The following is a 21,653-nucleotide window of genomic DNA, read 5'->3' as shown; positions in this document are numbered from 1 at the left end:
ATAGAAAAGATTATCGAAAATCTACCCCCCAAAAGGCACCAAATCCAAGTGGGATTAGGAATGAGTTCTAGAAAGACTTTAAGTTGGAACATAAAAAGAAAAGGGAAAATTTCCCAAATCATTCTATAAACATTAGGATGTTTAATAATATGTTAATATTAATTATAGGTTAATTAATCTATATTAATAGATTTAGGAAATAGATTTCTAAATCCCACTAGATTAAACATTTTCCTAAATTTAAAAAAAAAATCTAATCCTAGTAAACTAGGAGTAGAATCTTGATAAAGCTCTCTACTTGAAACCACAGCAAGTATCATACTTGGAAAAAATTCCCTTACTGTTCAGAACATGACAAGAATGATTGCTTTTGCTAGTATTATTTATCATTGTTTTGCAAAACCTAGCAAATGAAATAAATCAATAAAAAGAAATGTGATATATAAGAATTGGAAGGAAGAAAAAATAAAGTATAAATATTTAGGGGGGGAGTTATTTTCAAATGCTATGACTGTCACACCTAAAAACTAAGACAATCAAAGGATAATCAAAGAACACTAAAAGCAAACTTGTGTAAGGTAATCCAGCACAAGTTAAATATACGATTTTTCTTTATTTCCTGTATATCAATTACAGAAAACGTCTATTACTAATGCTCAGAAAACCTATAAAATAGCTAGGAATAAGTCTAACAAAACATTCATGAAATCTACATGAAGAAAATATGCTCTTGGGTGGGAATACTCGTTGCAAAGGTTTTAACTCTTCTCTAACTAATCTGGAAATTCAACACAATTCTAAACAAAATTCTAGTGGAATTTCATGAAGGAAATTTGGTGAGCTGATTATAAAGTTTATGGGTAAGAAGAAGGTGCAAGAACAGCTAACAACTTTTAAAGAAGAAATATTTCAAAATGTACACTAGACTATAGTCATTTAAAACGGTGTGGTTAAGGTGGAAATAGAAACGTAACTCAATGGGATGGAATTGAACCAGACCCATCTACCCATGGAAAGGTTTTTTTTATAGGATAAAAGTGGCTTTTCCATCCAGTGGGAAAGGCTGCTCTACTCAGTAAGCAGTGGTACAAAGATTTAAGCATGGAAAACCCTATCGAGAGTCAAGTAAAATATAGGAAAATATGCTCTAATCTGGCAGGTGGACAAGAACTAGGCAGGGGACAAGGAGAGGCTGAAAATCGGAAGGAAGTGAAATGGTGGAGCAAGGCCTGAAGGTGGTGGGAAGAAATGGGCTCAAGGACCATGGCCAGATGGGTTGCAAGTGAGTGAAGGAAGAAAGAGGAGGTGAAAACATGTAGATCTGGAGATAGGGGAAAGACATTTTTTTTAAGTTTATTTATTTTTTAGTAATATCTACACCCAATGTGGGCTTTGAACTCACAACCCTGAGATCAAGAGTCGCATGCTCTTCTGACTGAGCCAGCCAGGTGCCCCAGAAAAGACATTTTTGAGGGAATTTGTGATCTTTTCCATAAAGCAGAAGACAAGATTGTATGCTCATAATATCAGAGAGAAGGGATTGGTGGAGAAAGAACCCCATTCCTTGACCTCTTGGCTTCTGGTATTAGCGTGTGAAATGACTATCAGACTACATTCTGACAAACAAGCTACATGAAATAAAACAACTATTTTTGCATATTACCTTTTCAAGGTAATATGAGCACATAGTGGACTTAAACAAGTAATTCATCAACGAATCAGCAGAATTCTTTCCCCTGCAGAAAGCCATCTACAATGGCTTTTGGATTCAACACTTAGAAGGTTCTGGACAATTATATGGGGTTCTGTTCATTGCCACGTTATGCCCATGCAAGAACAAGAGGACCAGTGTCAAGCTGAGGAGCCTTGCTTGCTCTGAGCTGGTTTTAACTCAGTTTTGGGAGAGACTGGGTCCTTCCCTTGCCCCAGTATTGAAAGCTTTTCCTGTATCTGGGATATAATTGCAGTTGAAACTCTTTTGATTTATACTGGGTCCAGCACACTGTGGGTGTAACTAGGGTATAAATATGGCGTTGCATAACTTTGGTCTCACTGTGCACCGAGGCCTGACTTTAAAATGACTGCCCAGACGAGTGGGATTCCTTGGAAAATAAATATCCTTACTCTATTAGTTTTTAAATAAATAGTGAAAATATGTAGAGATCTTTCTTTTCCCAGAAAACAAAATAAGCCTTTGGGGGGAAAAATCAATAGTAAAACCTCATCCTTGCTGTCTAATTACTCAGTATGGAAATAACGGTAGACAGAGATTTCATTCATTTTGAAAAAGTAAAATTGTCCTTTGGGCAGGGGGGAAATACCTCAGGACACTAGGGCCAAAATATAAACCATTAAGGTAATCTGGCCTCAATAATGATTCCATGTGAAAATGCTATGAATAGAAAGAGCTGCACTCACAAAGATTAAGCCTCCTAAATGGATTCTTTTAATTCGTACCAGGAAATTAAATGGAAACAATCCTAGCCTTGAGTCCTGGAATACATCTTAAAATTATTTGGATTGGAGAAAGGAGCACAGGGCCATAAAATAATGGCCGGTTGGAAACTTCAGTGAGTTTGCTTCCAAGTTTCTAATGTGAACTAACTCAGAAGTCATTTTGACTTTAAGCTTTAACATTTTCCCTTTACAGGGATTTGTGGGTCCTTCGGCCCCACATTAACCAACCTAACACTGGTCCTCTCAGGCCCACTGCCCCGGTGGAATTGTCTGTGGATGGGAAAGAAAAGGGGAGGGGGAGAGAAGGGGACAGAAGAACCAGGCAGGGGAAACAGAGGCAGGAGTGGGGTGAAGGGCAGGACACGAGGATCTTGGAGAGAAGGCCCTCTGGGGTTAGCGTGTGAGCCTTTCTAGAGTTTTCTCGTGCTGTTCTGAGTCTCAGAACCAATTCTGACATCCAACAAAGGACAAGATGGTAGTACAAAATCTCTCCTCCAGGGGACAATTGTTCATTTCCAGGACTCCGTCTGGGTCAGTGCCCAGCCCAGGACTTCATATGTAGTGGGGATTCCACACTGCTTGTCACATGGGGTAACACCTGTTCACTGGTGGCAGAGTTTTTGCTGACCCTAGACCAGGGCCTGTGCAATCACTAGGCCGGCAGCCACCTCAGAATCCCACCTGAAGGAGGTCGCCTCTGCCCCCTCCACCTCACACAGTTTAACCCTGACCTTTCTGGATCAAAGTCACCGACAGCTGGGGATTCATGCCTGTGAACTTGCTTCAAAGTCAGATGCATCTCCTTGTTGTCCAGAAACTCCTGCTCCAGCAGTTCAAGATGTCCCTGCAGTTTCTCCAGGACCTGCAGCAGTAAAGTCACCAGAATCATGCACATGGAAGCCTCTGCTTGTGGTTGGTTTCCCCCAAATACAAGGGCGGTGTACTCTACGGTAGTTTCAAAATAAAGCCACAATCCTTCTCCCGGCCATTGTTTTGTTTGAGTGTGACATCTAAAATACGGTCTACCCAAGAGCCATCTCCACGTTTACAACACCCTCCTAGCACACAGCTTTTTCAGTACAATGACCTGATTTCTCTCCCAGAACCCACTTAGGGGCCTCTGAACTTCCTTAATAGGATATCAGTAATCCTGTGCTTTTGCAGAATGATTTGTAGCTTACTTTCCCGTGCATTGTCTTACTTAATCCACACATCAATGTTGTAAATGTTGCAGAATAGATTTTATTATCTCAGCTGTATACAGGAGGAAATTGGAGCTCTAGGAGGTATGCCTGAAGCCACACAGACCTTAAAAGGAACTGATATTAGAGGATCTGAGCTTGAGTCTACAGCACTTGGAGGGTGAGATGGGGGAAGGAACACCAAGAAGTTTAGCCAGAGCTTCGAATGGGTCTTCGAGACGTCCACACATGCAGCGCCATGCAGATGAATACTTAAGCCGTGAAGGTTAAGGTCTGGTCTTGATGTATAGAGGCTTCAGCCTTGCAGCCCTGAGCACTGCCTGTGTGTGGCCCCGGGCCAAATGTATGAGAGATACAAAAATTACATCAGGCACAACCACCCCTGGTCTTATGGATTTTATTCCAGTTGGGAAAAGAGACTGGATTCGAGGATTTTGCCATGGCTCAGTAAAAGTGAGAGCTAAGTCAGGCTTAGAGAATGCCCAGGAGGGCCTGGGCCAGGCAGTGTTCATGAACATGGGAAGGAAAGGGTGACTGGAGAGATACTGCATATAGCACAATGGGGTTACAGGATCAGACATCCTGGGGCTCAAGTTCAGACTCTATCACCTAATAATTGTATGATTTTAGTCAACTTGATCTCTAAACTTCAGTTTTCTCATCTGAGATAATAATAGCCCTCACCTCATCCTGTGAAAATTAAATGAGTTAATGCTGAGTGCCAGGATCATCACCATAATGATTACTTCTGATTATTAAAAATGAATAAACAAGTTTGGAAACATATTGGCCATGGGGCATACAAAATGGCAGGTGTGGTAGATATTTCCCATGTCCCCTGCCCAGATGCATCCTCCATCTTTCTCTGCGCCCCAGCCAGGAGGCTGACCTTCAATGGACTGCATCAACAGGCTCCCTTGCCCCAGCATTGGTTTCAGCCAGTAGAAGACAACAGGAGAAGAGAGAAATGAAGGATGAGGTAGGGGTCTTTATTTCCCTGATGTCCTCCTGCCTGTATCAGCTTCTCCTACTGCTATAGCTACTCTCCCTGGGCTCCAAAATCTGCTCTTCCTCCATCCCATTTGCCCCACTGTTCCTTCTATGAGATGCTCTCTGTCCCTTATTGGTTTCCCCTAACCTTGCCTGCACCGCTGTAAAATGAGGCCTTATTAAACTCTCCTCAGTTGCTCCACTGGAGTAAACCGTCAAGGTCCTGCCAGGACCCTGACTGATACTATAAATCTTACAGATAACGCTCTGGTTTCTAGCTTGGGAGGCGGAAAGAATGCGAAACCCTTGACTTAAAATGAGGAATTTGAAAAGACTAACAGATGTGAATGAAGCTGTCAATGTTGGACGAGTAGAATTTTCAGTGAGAGCAGGAGAGCCAAGTGAAGATACACACAAACATTTGGAGCTGTAGATGAGAAGTTAGGACCAGTAATTTAGGAACTGGTAGATGGTGACGGCAGTGAAAACCGTGAGAAGGAATTAGGTGTTCAAAGGAAAGAGAAAAGAGAGAAAGCCAATCACAAATTATCACTTAAGATCTTGGGATTTAAATTGTATTATATCTCCAAAGAAAATATAGCGTGTTTTTCTAGCCATAAATGTACTTCCTCTAATTCTCATAGCAACTCTGGGGTGGGAAGACACACTTCATGTCTTAGATCGTACAACCAGTATGTAGAACTAGAATGTCTGCTCCAACATCCAAGTGCTTTCCATTCTGTTGTGCTGAGGTTAGTTTTAGTTTTTGATTTTTGATTTTTTAAATTTATTTATTTGACAGAGAAAGAGACAGGGAGAGAGGGAACACAAGCAAGGGGAGTGGGAGAGGGAGAAGCAGGCTTCCCGCCGAGCAGGGAGCCCAATGCGGGGCTCGATCCCAGGACTCTGGGATCATCACCTGAGCTGAAGGCAGACGCTTAACAACTGAGCCACCCAGGCACCCCCTTTTTTTAGATTTTTTTTTCCTGAGGTTAGTTTTAGCCCTGTCTGGCCTTCTTCTAGCACTGAATCAAATGGGCCTGGAACTCTCAGGCCAAGGCTGACACTGTCAGGAGTCACCTTGACTCTCCTCTCCATCCCAGCACAAATCCCCACATATCATCTAGCATCAAGGAGAAACTTCCTGGATTGAAGCCTCAGAACACTAGTGCTTGGTACCAGTTCCCTCTGCTTTGCTCAGCCCTTTAAAAATCTGTGTTCGGGGCGCCTGGGTGGCTCAATCAGTTGGGCATCTGCCTTCAGCTCAGGTCATGATCTTGGAGTCCTGGGATGGAGCCCCACATCGGGCTTGCTCAGCAGGGAGCCTGCTTCTCCCTTTCCCTCTGCCACTACCCCTTGCTTATGCACTCTCTGTCAAATAAAATCCTTATAAAAAATACAATAAAAAATAAAAATCTGTGTTCTCCCCGTTCCTGAAAGCCTGGATTTTTTTTTATATCTCCTTTATCATTCACTCCTTAACTCCGGCAATCTGGCTTCAACAGATCTGCCACTTCATTAAAACTGGGTTTGCCAAGGTCCCTCATGATCTCTTGTTGGCCAAATCCGATGCACTTCTTGATTTTTTCCTCCTTATTTGAACATCTGATGATGTGGCCATGCCCCCTTCTTTTCTTTTGGTTTTAACAGCTCTGCCCCTTGTAGGTCTGCCTTGATGTTTCGGGTCACTCCTCGTCAGTCTCCCTCTTCCTTTGCCTGCCCCTGTTTGCTGATTCTTTCCTTGTGCTTCTTTGCTGCTTACTTTGCATGTTGCCTGGGCAATCTCATATACTTCATAGCTTCAACCCACAGCTATACCCAAATTTACATTTCTGCCCAAACAACCCCTCTGAGGCCCAGATCCATTGGTCTAATTGCCTACTGGATCTCTCCAATTGGATGTCCTATAAGGACCTCAAAATGAACTTGGTGCCTTGCCTCCTGCTCGCCTCCCACACCCACTAGGAACTGGATCTTCCATTTTTAGTCAAGACCTTGGTTGGCCAAGCTAGAAATCTGAAACTCATCCAAGCCTCCTCCCTTCCTTTATTCACTCCTCTTAATCTGCCACCACTTGGTTAAACTCTTAGCTGTGTTCCCCTCTCAATCCTCATTGCCAGTTTTGGTTCAGGCCCTCATAACTTGCTACCTGGAGTATGGCTTCCTAGCTACAGACTTGCCCCCAGTGTGCTCACCATTTCTTGGCTTTCAATCCTCCAATGTTGCCCCATCACTTAACCTCAGGGTAAAATCTAAGCTCTTAGCATGGTTTAAAGGTCTTTCATGATGTAGTCCTTAACCCCCTCTCTCATTTCCTCTCTTTCTTTTCACCACCCTACCCTGAGCTCCATCTGGCCACTTACAGTGCCATACAGTTCCTCAAACTATCAGCACTCCCTGTCGCCTGTGCCATTGTACCTGCTGATTCCTTTTCTTGGAACACCCTCTTGCCCCTACTTTGCCAATCTCATACATATTCATCCTACAGTGTCAAGCTCACAGGTCAGTCACTTCCAGGGAGCCTTCCCAAGTGCCCTCTGATTGGCAAGGGTGAGCCTCTTCTAGGCTGCCATTAGCATTATATGTAATATTTCTTGAGCTTCATGTTGCTTATCTGTTTATCAATCTGTTGTTCCTAGGAGACTGTAAGCCACTTGAAACTGTTTCTTCATTTCCAAATCCCTAGTACCTGGTAAAATGTCTGGGACATAGGAAGTACCTGATAAGTGTTTGTTGAATGAATGGATGAATGAGTTATTTAATTAACATGAAGAACGAATGAATAATGCACTGTTGCATTGTGTCTCGTAACATTTGAGTCCTCCTGGTTTTTGTCTACACTGTCTGATTTCCACTGCACAGCCTGCCCTGAGCTTTGCTTGTGGTCCTTCACATCGGGACTTCTGACCACCTGCCTTCTGATCACCTGTTGCTGACCTAATGGCCTGAACAGCATCTTTGACTCTGCACATTTCTGACTCTAGCAATCTCAGCTTTCTGCCCCATTACCATGCTCCACCCCAACTTCCCACAACCCTGGCACTGATGAACAAGGCTGTGTGGTTACAGTATAAATTAGTGATTTGATTAAATGCAACAACAAGCAAGGATGTGACAGTCACAGATTTTGATCTGAAAAGCATAGCTTTAAGATCAGTTTTAAGTTTTCAAAGTTTTATATATTGAGTTGTCAGGTACTGGGAAATTTTATAACCTGTATCCCCCAGGACTCAACAACTCTGGATGGACTTGCCCTTTATAACTGACATGTTATTCTCTTAAGCCTACCATGGTCTCAGATTTATTGTGGGGTGACTGCTAAGGAATAATAGCCATAGGTAATAGATTCCCCTGAGAATGAGAGAGGGCTAAATACATGTAGAGATAGAATTCTAAGCTCTTTTAGCCCCTGTAACACAAAGCCCCCGAGCCTCAAATAACCAAAGAGATCCTCAGCCTCAGCGTGTTGGGAGGCTGGGTGGGGGGATGGGGAGATGGGGAAAGTGGAAATAGTGTAAATTAAACACTAACAACATTTCATACTAGTTACCAAATATATCAAGCTTGAAATATGTTATTAAAGATCTTAATTCAATTCATCATTAATAATTAAGAGCATAATATATGTAAGACACAAGGCCAGGCCTCTGGAGGTCACTGCCCTTAATCTTCAGCAAAGTATTTCCACCAGAACATTTCTACTCCCACCAATGTAGAGAAAACATGGTGCTATAAAGTCATTTGTATTTACCCAAGTCAAATTCCCTAACAGAGATGTTTAAAACTGGATTAAATTTATTACCAGCCTCTTATCTTGCAAATGATAGGGAGAGTCCTCTGCTATGCTTTTGGAAAATTCTTGTACCTGCAGTGAAAAAATGCAATATTTCATTAATGGCATGATGTGTTATGTCTGAATTTGGTCACTTCTATTCATCATAATAAGCTTTAAAAACATTACTTTAGTCTTCAGTTGATCAGTCTGTTCTTTTAACTTCTGGCACATCTGTTTCCCCTGGGTTATCTTCTGAAATATGGAAGAAGAACTTGGGAAAATGTCTTTCTGAGACATTGATGACACCTTAAAGAGACTCATCTCTGATTCTATTCCTGTATAAGAAAGAATAAGTTTTGGCTTCCATTCATCTCAACTTTACTGCAGATTTATTAAGTACAAAAAACAGAAGTCTGTGGCAACGACCACCATTTGCTATTTAACAAAAGTTTTCAAAATGTATATCTAAATCAAAAAGGTTTAAAAATATTAGTACCTGGGACGCCTGGGTGGCTCAGTCAGTTAAGCGTCTGACTCTTGATTTCCGCTCAGGTCATGATCTCAGAGTCGTGAAATCGAGCCCCACATCAGGCTCCATGCTGGGCGTGGAGCCTGCTTAAGATTTTCTCTCTCCCTCTCCCTCTGCCCCTCCTCCCATCTCCTCTCTCTCTCTCTCCCTCTAAAAAAATAAAAAAATCAAATCAAATCAAATATTAGTACCTGTGAGATGTTCTTGGTGAATATGTATTGTGGGTTCCATCTGTACAATTAAAGGATAAGAAAGCACTATTTATTGTTAACGCCACTATTCAAAAAGATCCAAAATGTGTGGTCACCATGGAGGCGGCCCAGAGTTGTGTCAAGAGCTGGGTCCCTGATGCCAAGGTTGAATTCCACTCTGACACTTATCTGCTGGGTGACTCAAGACAATTACTTCATCACTGTGAACCTCAAATTCCTCAGCAATAAGATGAGGATAGAAATAGAACCTACCTCCTAGGGTTGTTATGAGGATGAAATGTTAGGTATTACCATAAGATCTGGCACGTGGTTAAAGCATTCATGACACATCAGCTGTTACTACTACCATGTTCGATAGTATTACGGGGACTACTGAAACATTTCTCCCAAAACTGGACCATAAGCTCCATGAGGGCAGGGACCACTGTTGGTCTTCTCACCAGCCCTGTGGCCGGTGTTCTCACTAACACTGTGCACACAGTAGCCACACTCTAGAGAATAATAAAAAACCGTAGGCATTAAGTTCCAAAATGTGAGTCAAGATAGTGATTGTTTACTCACCACAGACTAACAGGACAGGAGCTTAAATTCCAGAGTGACTCACCCTGAGGTCTTCCCACTGCTCTCAACACAGAAAGCTCAGAAACATGCTCGTGCCCGAGCGCTCAACGGTGGTGGTCAAACTAGACTTTGGTTATGACGAATACCTAAATGGTATGATGCATAGTCTATTCTCCAGCCTTAATCGACAGGACTAGAGAAAATCACACACTTGACTTTAGGCTGCCACAGCCAGAGAGAGGTGAGCCTAATATCCAATCTGTTCCTACTCACCTCCAGGCCCAAGGACTGGGCATCCCCAGGGGTGTTTTCCTGCAAGCCGAATGAGGACCCCTGAGACTTGCCAGTGTCAGACACAGAGAAGCACACCAGTCAAGGCCAGGTGGGCTGCTGGCTTCAGGTGTGTGGGGGGTGGGCGTGGGTGGGTGTTCTGCGCAGGCTCCCCAGAGCATTTGGCTGAAAGAGAGGGCTGAAGCATGAAGGGGTGGAAATGGAAACAGGTAGAGAGTGTTTTCCAGTTCAGAGTGCCCTTCGTACACAGCTTAAGGGAAAGATCATACTGTGTGGGCAAAGTGCCAGAGAACTAAAATGTTTACTTTGATCATTAATGCGAATTTACCTAACTACTGAACCTCAAGTAATCAATGAGGTCCCAAGCCTCAATGTGTTGGGAAGTTGGATGGGGGGATGGGAAGATGAGGAAAGGGGAAATAGTATAAATTAAACATTAACAAAATTTGGTCTTCGGGGGCATCTGGCTGGCTCAGTCGGTAGAGCATGCAACTCTTGATCTTGGGGTGGTGGGTTTGAGCCCCATGTTGGGTGTAGAGATTACTTAAAAAAAAATAAAGAAAATCCCAATGTAAGCATTAAAAAAACTTCTACTAAATAGTTGCCAATATAGGAAGCTTGGAATGTTATTAAAGACCTAAATTTGATTTGATTTAGCATTAATAACTAAGGATGTAATATATGGAAGGCAGAAGGCCAGGTCCCTGGGGGAATTAGGCAATAGAATGATGAAGACAAAGTTGCTGCCCTCCAGAGTACTCAAGTCTAGTGGAAGAAATGGATATTTCCAAATTATCATGATCCAAAGCAGGCTGACATAAATAAATGCTCTGACAGAAACCTAAACAACAGAGGATGTGAAGGACTGACTGGGGGTGGGAGTGAGGCTCAGAAAGTCCCCCAGCCAACGGGGAATTGAAGGGGGCCAAGAAAATGCGCACGTCTTTGACAAGCAGAGGTGGGATGTTCCATGTGGGGCAGGAGCTCCAAGGGTGCAGGCCCAGAGAGCTTGGGGACCAGCCACTTCACTGAGGATGACTCCTGGGGGATGAGAGCTAAGTTTATAAGGGTAGGATGGAGCCAAAAAAAATGGGGAAACTCAAATTCCAGGTCAAAGAATTTGGAGTTTATTCTATGATGTGTTGTTGTTTGTCCAGCCCCTGATTCTTCTCAGGAAGACACCCACTGAGCTTCTGAGAGGTCAAAGATTAGGTCAGTTCCATGCACCTTGCAAAGACCCACACTGATACGGATGAGAAGTGGCCCCGATCATGCATTTCCTGGAGACCACTTTCACTTACCTCTATCTGTTGTGAAGGTTCAGCAGTTTTCCTTTTCTGTCCTTGTCTTTCAATACAGTTTGACCTAGACATGCTTTCTAAAATATCTTGCACAATAGCTGACTTGTCTCTCAATTTAGGAGAAAAGCTGACTTGTTTATCTGTTGTAAGTGGTTTATTAATTGTTTTATTTTTAGGGACTTTCCCTTTGGGAGCAACCTCAGGGAAATCAGTTAACTCGTAATGAACCAGACTATGGCCGTGTTTGAACCCAGTGCCTGAAACTGCTTTTTTGGTCTGCAGTTTCTGGGGTGGCTGCCCTTGGCAACTTATTGGTTTATCATGCGGACTCTTGATTTTAGTTAGAAAATGTGAAGTTTCTTGATGGCTGCTCTCTCCAGCAGCCTCTAAGTCAGAGGCGTTTCCTTCTGTCACAGTTAGTGAACAACGGGGCATATTGCTGTTTTCACCACCTCTTTTGGGGCTCAGTTGGTCTGTGAGTTCTGGGGTTTGTTCTTTTGGCCAAGAATTCTTAACATAGCGCAAAATAATATTTTTAACAATAGCTTCATCAGAACTGTCAGCATTAGAAATCTCTGGGAAAGTTTCACAATTAATGCCTTGACCTTTTAAGAATTCCTGATTGGAAAGATGATGAGGTAAAATATCAGAAATGTTTGACTTGGAAGGGTCTCTTTCATTAGCCAGAATATCAAGATTTACAGTGGATTGTTTCTCTTTATCATAGTTTTTGTTGATAACAGTTTTAGTCATTTTACCCAGAGTCATGGCCATGTCTGCATATCTGCAAGTCTCTTTATATGTAGCCTTTTCTTGAAGGTCATCTACTGTTAAAGGAATTTGATTTGAGACATCAAGGATGTCATTTTTTGAGGTAAAATTGTAATCACTGTGTATCTTAATTTGGGAGAAATCCCCATCGTAAGGCAAATCTTTCTGTTGCTTAGAAGTTGTATCTTCTAACAAATTGGCTTTGTCCATGTATGTGCAGCCTGACCTCCTTCGTCCCTTGCTGCCTATTCTTGATGTTCTTAATTATAACAGTAGATCTTCTGGTTTTCATTGATTGTCTTCATTGTGTGTCCTATTCTGTGCAAAATGAGAAGAACCTCATTGTTAAATACATTGGAATAATGTATGAAACTATGCTTATATTGCTGTTTATGCCAGAACAAAATGGATGCTTTTCATTTAACAAACATAAGGCAGAACACTCAGCCAAGTGGTATATAAGCAAGGAATAAAGAAAAAAAAAAGTTGGGAGGAGGTTTTACATTTTCTTATTCATTAAATTTTGAGGGAGAATTTGGTCTCTAGTTAATGACCAAATATTTATCAATCTGTCCTTGGAAATGCTATTTGGAATTTATTCTCCCAAAATAGGAGCTTAAGATGCAAGTGAAGGATTGCTACGTTAAAATGCCAGGGCTGTCACTTGTCCACACATCACTGACAGGCCTCCACATTGTGTGTTACTGAAAGCTGGCTCAGCTCAAACATAACCACCAGCCTTCTCTGTTCTGGGGCTTTTTCTTCTGTCCCTCCAGACATTCTGGTCCCCTTCTCCTGATTTTCTCTTGTATGTTAAAGAAAGGCAGAGAAGGACTAATAGAAATATGACCAAGGAACAAAAAGTCCTTTTGAACACCCAGAGGCCAGTCTGCCGCCAAGCATCCCTCTTCTGATTAAAACCCGAGCAGAAGCCAGTCGGAGAGGTTACCTTGCTCTGAGCAGTCCTGACTGGTGGCCACAGTCTGGTGGCAGCAGTGTATCTTAGGGATACTCCTGAAAATGATCAGAGCAAAACCATCTGCCACTTGGTATCAGTCTTTCTTTCTTTTAAACAAAATTGAAAACATCCATTTAGATATCTCCTCCTGATTTGTGAACTTTTGGAACAACTCCTTAGAAGCAGTAAGATTTCCTCCAGTTTTAGGTGGAATAACTGAGACTCTGACTCAACCAGGGTCCTGCAGCCACCCGCTGCCTCCCTTGCCCATATAATGACAGGGTTGGATGAGCGGATCTCTGAAGCTGTCTCCCCCTCTAAATTTTTATGAGTCTGTGAACTTGTGGTTTATTAGATAACCTGAAAATCTAAAATAGTATGTCTGACCAAAAAAATGAGCTAAGAAAAAGGAGTACAAACTAAATGTGGTAAAGACGCTTACAGAACCGTGTTCAAAAATCTTAATTTGTAGATATATGCCAATGTTAGAGAACTCAAATCAAAAAGATATTTTGTTTAAAGTAAGGGGGGAGGGGGAATTGAGGGAGGGAGAAGAAAGGAAGAAGGGAAGAAGGGGAAGAGGAAGAGGAAGAAGAGGGGGAGGAAGGAATAGGGAGAGTAGAAGGATGGGAGAAGAAGAAGAAGAAACACTGCAGGATTACTTTAAATTATTTAGTGCCTAATATTTACTGTAAAGTGAGGTATATCTTCATGAACAGAATCATAGGCTACTCCAACCCAAATTGAAGAACAAGGGAAAATGCTTCCCAGGAAAGTCAAAAGCACAGTGGGAAAGCAAGAGTTGAGAGATGTAGATGTGAATTCCAACTTCTCTACTCATTAGCTATATGCCATCGGGCCAGTTACTTAATTTTTCTGAGTCTTAGTTTCCTCTTCTGAAAAATCAGAATAATACCTAGTTCACGGGATTGCTAGAAGCACATGAGATCATGCATGTAAATCTCTTGGCATAGTGTTTGGCACAGAGTGAGCATTCAATAGATGGTAGTTTAAAAATGAAAAACAAAAACAACCTCAGTGCTGGAATACTGAAGAATGCCCAGATATGGAAGGCTAGGTACTCTATTTGTGGGTATATCTAAAGGTTAAAGGAAGAAATAGCATATCTGAGACATGATTTCTGTAAGAGTTTTAAACTATTTTAAAAATCTACCTGTAAACGAATATGTTGTTTGATGGTGAAAACTATCACTAAATAAATTTAAATAGAATGTGTCCAAGACATCCAAATGGCCAACAGGTACATGAAAAGATATTCAACATCACTCATCAACAGGGAAATGCAAATAAAAATCATAATGAGATATCTATCTAACACCTGTTAGAATGGCTATCATCAAGAAGACAACAACAAATGTTGGCGAGGATGTGAAGAAAAAAGAACCCTTATAACACTGTTGGTGGGAATGTAAATTGGTTCAGCCACTATGGAAAACAATATGGAGATTCTTCAAAAAAATTTAAAATAGATCTACCATATTATCCAGCAATCCTACTTCTGGGTATATACATAAAGAAAGTGAAAACAGGATATCAAAGAGATATATGCACTTCCATGTTTATTGCAGCATTACTCACTACAGCCAAGATATAGAAACAACCTAAGTGCCCATCAGTGAATGAGTGGGTAAAGAAAATGAGGAAGAAGGATATCCTTCCATTTACAACAACATGAATGGACCTTGAGCACATTATACTAAGTGAAATAAGTCAATCAGAGAAGCAAATACTGAATAATACCACTTAGATGTAGAATCTAAAAGAGCCAAACTCCTAAATACAGAGAGTAAAATGGTGGTTACTAGGGGATGGGTGGTGGAGGGATAGGACAGATGTTTTTTAAGGGTATAAATTTTCAATGAATAGTAAATAAGTGCTAGAGCTCTAATGCACAGCATAGTGAATATAGACAATATTGTATTATAATCATACAACTTGCTAAACTTAATTATTCCAACCACTAGAAAGAAATAATAATTATGTGATATGATAGAGGTACTAATTATCACTACAGTGGCAGTCATATTACAATATATAAATGTATCAAATTAACATGTGTACACTTTAAAATTACATGATACTGTGTGCCAAATATACTTCAATAGAAAAGTCGGATTTCTGAGGGAAAAAAAGAGTATCTTTAAGTGCCTACAGAGAAAGGAGAAAAGAAAGATGAATTCTACTTTTGCAGAACTTTTAGTGACCCAAGCTACGGCCCCAAACTCATCCTCATGCCTTCTTTGTATCTTGAGATACCCTTTGCTGACCTCTAAGCCCTTTTTGCTAAGAAAATACCCTTTGTTAGCCGGATCCTAGTTTCTCAAATATCATCCCACTTAAACTGATAAAAATTTGGTTTTTGCTAAGAAAAAGAAAAAGAGAGAGACTACCAAGATAAGCCAGAAGCCTGAGGAACTCTCTCATTAGACATGGGAAAATAGCTTCTCATATTATTATTGTTATTGTTATTTGTGTGTGTGTGTGTGTGTGTGTGTGTACAAAATATCAAAAGGATTTTGTCTGTTAAAGGACAATCTACATCCTTAGCATTATAATTATAGGGCCTCTTACAGGTAGATGGAAGGAACCAGAACATCTTCTCATGTCAAAACCCAGCTCAATCTCAGAATCCAATGGCGAATCCAAAGAGATTCTGGTCGGAACCCAACAGAACCTTTCTGTAGACCCAATTTGATTTGCTGAGTTCAGGTGAACACATTTAGGGCCATGACCGCTTATGTAGCTATACTGACCATTATGTGCTCAACAATAGCTCACAAATCACCCTGAACGCTGAGCATATGAGGCTAGCACATCCCGGTGACCCAGCCCTGTGAAAACACTTCAGTCTGGGCCCTGAGCAACAGGTGCTCACCATGTTGATGTCTATCCCTTGTGTGGTTTACTTTTTTATAAAGTCTGAATTTGGTGTTGAAGTGCTGACTTATGCTCACTAATTAGTGCAGTTTAAGAGAAGGTAACCATGGTTGGGATGACTAGGGATCTGATGGAATCAGTTAAGAATGTCTATAGGAGGGAAAACCAAAACTCCTTAGTGGTTAGAGGTCAAACATGGTCAGCGAATCATTGTTTCTGGGTGGTAGGTGATGTTTGTTCTATTCACTAAGCCCATTTAGTGATAATACAATGTTATGTATCATGTTCTATATTGGAGGATTATTTCCATCTTTAAAGGAAAACTGTGGGACCGTGTGCCTGTGACAGTCACTTAATCTCATCCCTAATACCCTCCGTTCTGTGTTTAGACCTTTGCTAGCTTCCAGACAGGCTATGACCCAAGAGGCAGAGGAAAAAGCAGACATTGTTTCTACCCACCCTTGCAAGATGCCCTCCACTAAAGTATGAACCACTTAACACTCAGGTCTTGAACCCCACTCTTCTAAGATCAACCCTATGAAGTATAATAAAAATAGTTGACTGTTGGATCCAAATTCTTCTTCCTCCTTTATATGTGTGTCAGGAAAAATGTGAATAGATTAGAGTTAGGAGCTTTAAGTTCATGATCCAATGATTTTTTTTTTTTTTCTTAAGATTTTTTATTGCAGTGCCTGTGTGGCTCAGCCGGTTAAGCATCTGCCTTCGGCTCAGGTCATGATATCAGGGTACTGGGATGAAGTCCCAAGTCGGGCTCCCTGCTCAGCAGGGAGTCTGCTTCTCCCTCTCCCTCTGCCCTTCCTCCCCCCACTTGTGCTCTCTCTCTCTCTCTCTCAAATAAACAAATAAAATCTTTTTTTAAAAAGATTCTTTTATTTGGGGGGCACCTGGGTGGCTCAGTTGGTTAAGCGTCTGACTCTTGGTTTTGGCTCAGGTCATGATCTCAGGGTTATGAGATCGAGCCCCACATTGGGCTCAGCTCAGAGTCTGCTTGGAATTCTCTCTCTCCCTCCCCTTCTGCCCCTCCCCTTGCTCTCTCTCACTCTCTCTCTCTCTCTCAAATAAATAAATAAAATCTTTATTTTTTATTTTTAAGTAATCTCTACACCTAACGTGGGGCTCAAACTCACAACACTGAGATGAAGAGTCGCATGCTCTACTGACTGAGCTAGCCAGGCGCCCCTGCAACAATGTACTGTACCGCCTAGAGCAATATGCTGCTTTAAGTCTTCAACCAACACATGCCACAGTCAACACAAAGAGGTAAAACAATAGCGGTAGCAATAGAAACTCACCTCCATCTTGGGGGTCTCTGGACATCATAGAGTGAACCCGTGAGCTTTTCAATACAGATGAGCAATCTTTTCATTATAAATCATCTTTCTTTTTTTCAATAGTAGGAAGTTGGCTGCAATTAAATAGAACAAAAACTGAGCATCCAAATCATGGTGTGCCTGCTTCTTCCGTGTTCCTTCAATTGCAAGAAATTAACTTTGAAGACTACCTAAGGAACTTCTGATGTGATCTAAACTTGTGTGTGTGTGTGTGTGAATGTGTGTGTGTGTGTGTGGTCTCTTAAGAGCATTCAAAAATACTTAGTTTGACTCTTTTATTTTTCAAATTCTCTCCCTCTATTTCTAGCTCAGGTGTCTATCTACCCATGAAGGCAAATAGGAGATGGTTCAGAATAATATGTCCTAGGCCACGCCCAGAGGCTAGGTATTCATGGATTTTGTATCCAGTGTATGGTGTTTCTGGATTCAAGTATTTTCAAAGGTAATGTGATACATTACCTCTGCAATGACTCCGTTTAATTACGTGCTGTAATGCTCTCAGCTAACTTTATCTCAGAAGTGTGGGCGCCCACAAAAGCAGTGTCTATAGCTGTAACCATACACCTTTCAGCATGGCCGTCTGTTTTTCTCCTGTCATTGAGTGGCAGGAAGGAGACACTGTGTTGGAACAACAAATCAACCCAGTGTTCCCTTGAGACCCATATGGGTATATTATTTATAGCCCGCCTTGGAGATGTAGGCCTTTGGTAAGTGTGCACGAATCTGATGACCACCTGTTACAAATTATTTACCCTGAAACTATTTGAAAATTCCGAGCAAAAAGCTTTTGAAACTGTGAGTGAACAGTATTTGGAGAAGCTTCCTCCCTGTGTTTTACCAGCAGCCCTTGCTTGGTGTCCTTCCCGCGTTGGGGGTCAGTGCTGTCTCTTTATCCAGTTTTCCCGTTGACATAGCCATGCAGTCATCTTGGATGGTCTAATTTGTGCTGTAAAGCACAGACCTTTGCTGTGCTTTGGAAACAGTTAGAAAACTCCTGCCAATTGATTTTCTAAAAATAATTCTAATCACAAATTTTAAAGAACATTGATTTAAAGAAGCTTTATTTAAAAAAAAAAAAAAAGCCTTGTCCTTTCCCTAAACTTTCTTGCTTAAGTTTGGCAACCCCCAGAGATAAGGGGGGCCAGAATATTAATTATGTCCTTGTAGAAAAATAATAGCACTACTTCCTTAACCCCTTTCTTTATAAAAAGCCCAGAGACTCCCCCCAACATGACTATGATGTAAATATTACCTAATCCAATGCTGAAATGCCAATTTTTATTGGACAGTTTTGCTTGCTATATTAAGATCCTAGAAATGACAGCCATACAAAAGGAAAATAATGCTTAGCATTCAGCCTATTATGATTGGCTTGTGTAGGCTTCATAAACATTAATTAAGGCACACAATATCCAGATGAGGTGTTTCTTCACCATTCAAGCAATATCATCATCTCAGAAATGGAAACTCAGGACAGTGTAAACAATTTAGGCCAGGAAATAATTACCAGCTCAAAAGATAACAGTGCTTTGCATCTAAATAACACTTTTTAACCAAGAGTATCCAGCCACATTACAAACTCTAACTAAACACTCTCAGAGACTTAATAGGTATTTCCCTTTAACCTCAACAGGTTGAAAGAGAGACAGCAATTTAGTCAAAATTACACAGAGGGGCACTAGCAGGGGGGATTTGTCCCTTGGATTCTAGTGTTAGGTGGAAAGTAAAGAAAGCAGTTTTATGGAGGGTGCACTATGTGCTGGGATTGATTCATCTCATCAATCCTTTCCATGGCCCCCCGAGATAAATACTCTTATCATCCCTGCTGTAGGCTAAGGAAACGAGCTCAAAGGAGCAGCTAGGACAGCTCAGTCTGATTCCAAAGCCAACTTGCTGCCACTCCTATGAGACCACGTGTCACAAAGTGGAAGAAGAAATAGAAGTGGTCAGAAGCAACAGAGCTTTTTTTTTTTTAACAGGATTGGTTATTAATTTTCTATTCCTGCTGTAGCCAATTATCCCAAACTTAGTGGCTTAAAACAACACTAATTTATTATCTTTCAGTTCTGGAGGTCAGAAGTCCAAAAATGGGTCTCAGTGGGCTGAAAGCAAGGTGTCAGCAGCCTGCATTCCTTCTGGAGGCTCTAGGGGAGAATCCATTCCCTCGCTTTTTCCAGTTCTAAAGGTGATCTGCATTCCTTGGCCCGGTAGTCCTTCCTCCATTTTCAAAGCCAACATCATAACGTCTTCAAATCTCTCTCTCTTTTTTAAAGATTTTATTTATTTATCAGAGAGAACGTGTGAGTGCACACACAAGCAGGGGGAGTGGCAGGCAGAGGGAGAAGCAGGCTCCCTGCTGATGTGGGACTCGATCCCGGGACCCCGGGATCATGACCTGAGCTGAAGGCAGATGCTTAACCGACTGAACCACCCAGGCGTCCCACCATCTTCAAATCTCTTTTTGACTCTGACCCTCATACCTCCCTCTTTCACTTCACAGGACCCCTGTGATTACAAAAATGGGTCCACCCAGATAATTCAGGATAACCTCCTCCCCTCAAAACCCCTAACTTAATCACACCTGCAAAGTCTCTTCTGACCTGTAAAGTGATATTCACAGGTTCCAGGGATTAAGATGTAGGCATCTTTGGGAGCCATTATTTTGTTAATCACAGTACTCTATTTTATATTTTGGAGAATTCTTAGAAAACCAGGACCTATGCCTCACCATTTCTTCCCCAGCTGGTATCTTTTGTGCCTGTTACCCCCAAAGCCCCTCCTAAAATGGAGCTTTGTCATCTCATGGAGCAAACTTGTTGAGATACAGTAAATACTTTAGGAAGACATACCTCAAAGTGGAAGGTTTAAAAAAAAAACTGTGAATGATTGGGACACCTGGGCAGCTCAGTCGGTTAGGCGACCGACTCTTGGTTTCAGAGTCCTGGTCTCAAGGTTCTAAGATCGAGCCCCCTGTGGAGCTTATGCTCGGTGCAGAGTCTACTTGTCCCTCTCCCTCCCCCTCTGCCCTTCCCCTGCCCACTCACTCATGAGTACTCTCTCTCTCTCTCTCTCAGATAAGTAAATAAATAAAATTTATTTTTAAAAAAATAAATAAAAAACCATAAACAATAGCTATTTATGCATGCAACCAACTGGAGGCATCTCAAAATAATTACGCCATTTGAAATAAGCCAAAGAAGAGTATACATCTATATAAAATTCTACAAAATGCAAAGTAATATATAGGGACAGAAAGCAAATCACTCATTGCCTGGGGTTGGGGTGCAGGTTGGGGGGAAGGATTACCAAGGGGCATAAGAACGTTTTTAGTATTGATGGATATATATATATCTTTTTTAATTTATTTTTTCAGTTTTATTTAAATTATAGTTAGTTAACACAGTGCAATATTGGTTTCAGGAGTACAAGTCAGCTCATTCACCACCTACATAGAACACCCAGTGCTCATCACAGCAAAGGCCCTCTTGAATCCCCATCACCCACCTAGCCCATCCCCCCCCACTTCCCTCTCTCAATTGACGGATACATTGATTGTGGTGCTCATTTCACAGAAGTATAAATATGTCATACAAACGTCAAACTTGACAAATTGTGTGATTTATTATGTCAGTTGCAGCTCAATAAAGCTGTTAAAAAACATACATGAAAAGAATCTTCAAAATCCTCCAAGGCACACGAGAACTTCATAATTGACGTTAAAGAGCCAGAGAGAAACTTTGGCCCAGCTGCAATAACCTGATCTGTATAGCTCTTCAGAAAATTCTTTTTTTTTTTTTTAAAGATTTTATTTATTTATTTGACAGAGAGAGACCCAGCGAGAGAGGGAACACAAGCAGGGAGGGTGGGAGAGGGAGAAGCAGGCTCCCCGTGGAGCAGGGAGCCCGATGAGGGGCTCGATCTCAGGACCCTGGGACCATGACCTGGACCAAGGGCAGACGCTTAACGGCTGAGCCACACAGAGGCGCCCTCTTCAGAAAATTCTTATACACCTCATCCAGATGTTACCATTTCAGGATGACTGAAGATTTGCAAGTAGAACACATTTGGGAGTTTATTTTGCATATTATCCAAGCGCCTTAGCTTGGCATACGGGGCCCTTTGTGAACTGTGTGGGCCGCCTACCTCTCCAACCTGTCTTCCTGCCACACCTGGACTTGAAATTCATGCTTCAACAATGCCAAGCTATTTATAGCCGTCCAAGCTCACCTGTGTTTGCTGTCTCCATAAAATGTGCTGCTGTCCTCTCTGCCTCCTTGGCCAGGAGAGGCCATCACCTCCTCCGCCACCTCCAATTCCCGGACAAGCATCCTCGGCTGCACTTTCCCCACCAGGTTA

General features: G+C 41.7%; 1 protein-coding gene across 1 annotated transcript in view; it reads right to left on the bottom strand.

Annotated features, from left to right (window-relative positions):
- AKNAD1 (AKNA domain containing 1) overlaps positions 1–12,299 on the bottom strand; it is a 35,950-nt gene extending 23,651 nt beyond the window's left edge. Inside the window, exons 1-5 of the mRNA XM_032419599.1 lie at positions 11,319–12,299; positions 9,145–9,184; positions 8,611–8,759; positions 8,452–8,514; positions 3,189–3,319 (exon numbers count right to left, since the gene is read on the bottom strand). Coding sequence (XP_032275490.1) covers positions 3,189–3,319; positions 8,452–8,514; positions 8,611–8,759; positions 9,145–9,184; positions 11,319–12,299 — 1,364 coding nt within the window. The remainder of the gene's footprint in view (positions 1–3,188; positions 3,320–8,451; positions 8,515–8,610; positions 8,760–9,144; positions 9,185–11,318) is intronic.
- Between the last annotated feature and the right edge of the window lie 9,354 nt (positions 12,300–21,653).

This window comes from Phoca vitulina, unplaced genomic scaffold, assembly GCF_004348235.1.
Source record: "Phoca vitulina isolate PV1807 unplaced genomic scaffold, GSC_HSeal_1.0 scaffold2, whole genome shotgun sequence".
Lineage (NCBI taxonomy): Eukaryota > Metazoa > Chordata > Mammalia > Carnivora > Phocidae > Phoca > Phoca vitulina.
Note: the sequence above shows the minus strand (reverse complement) of the source record. Positions and strands in the feature narration are given on the sequence as shown.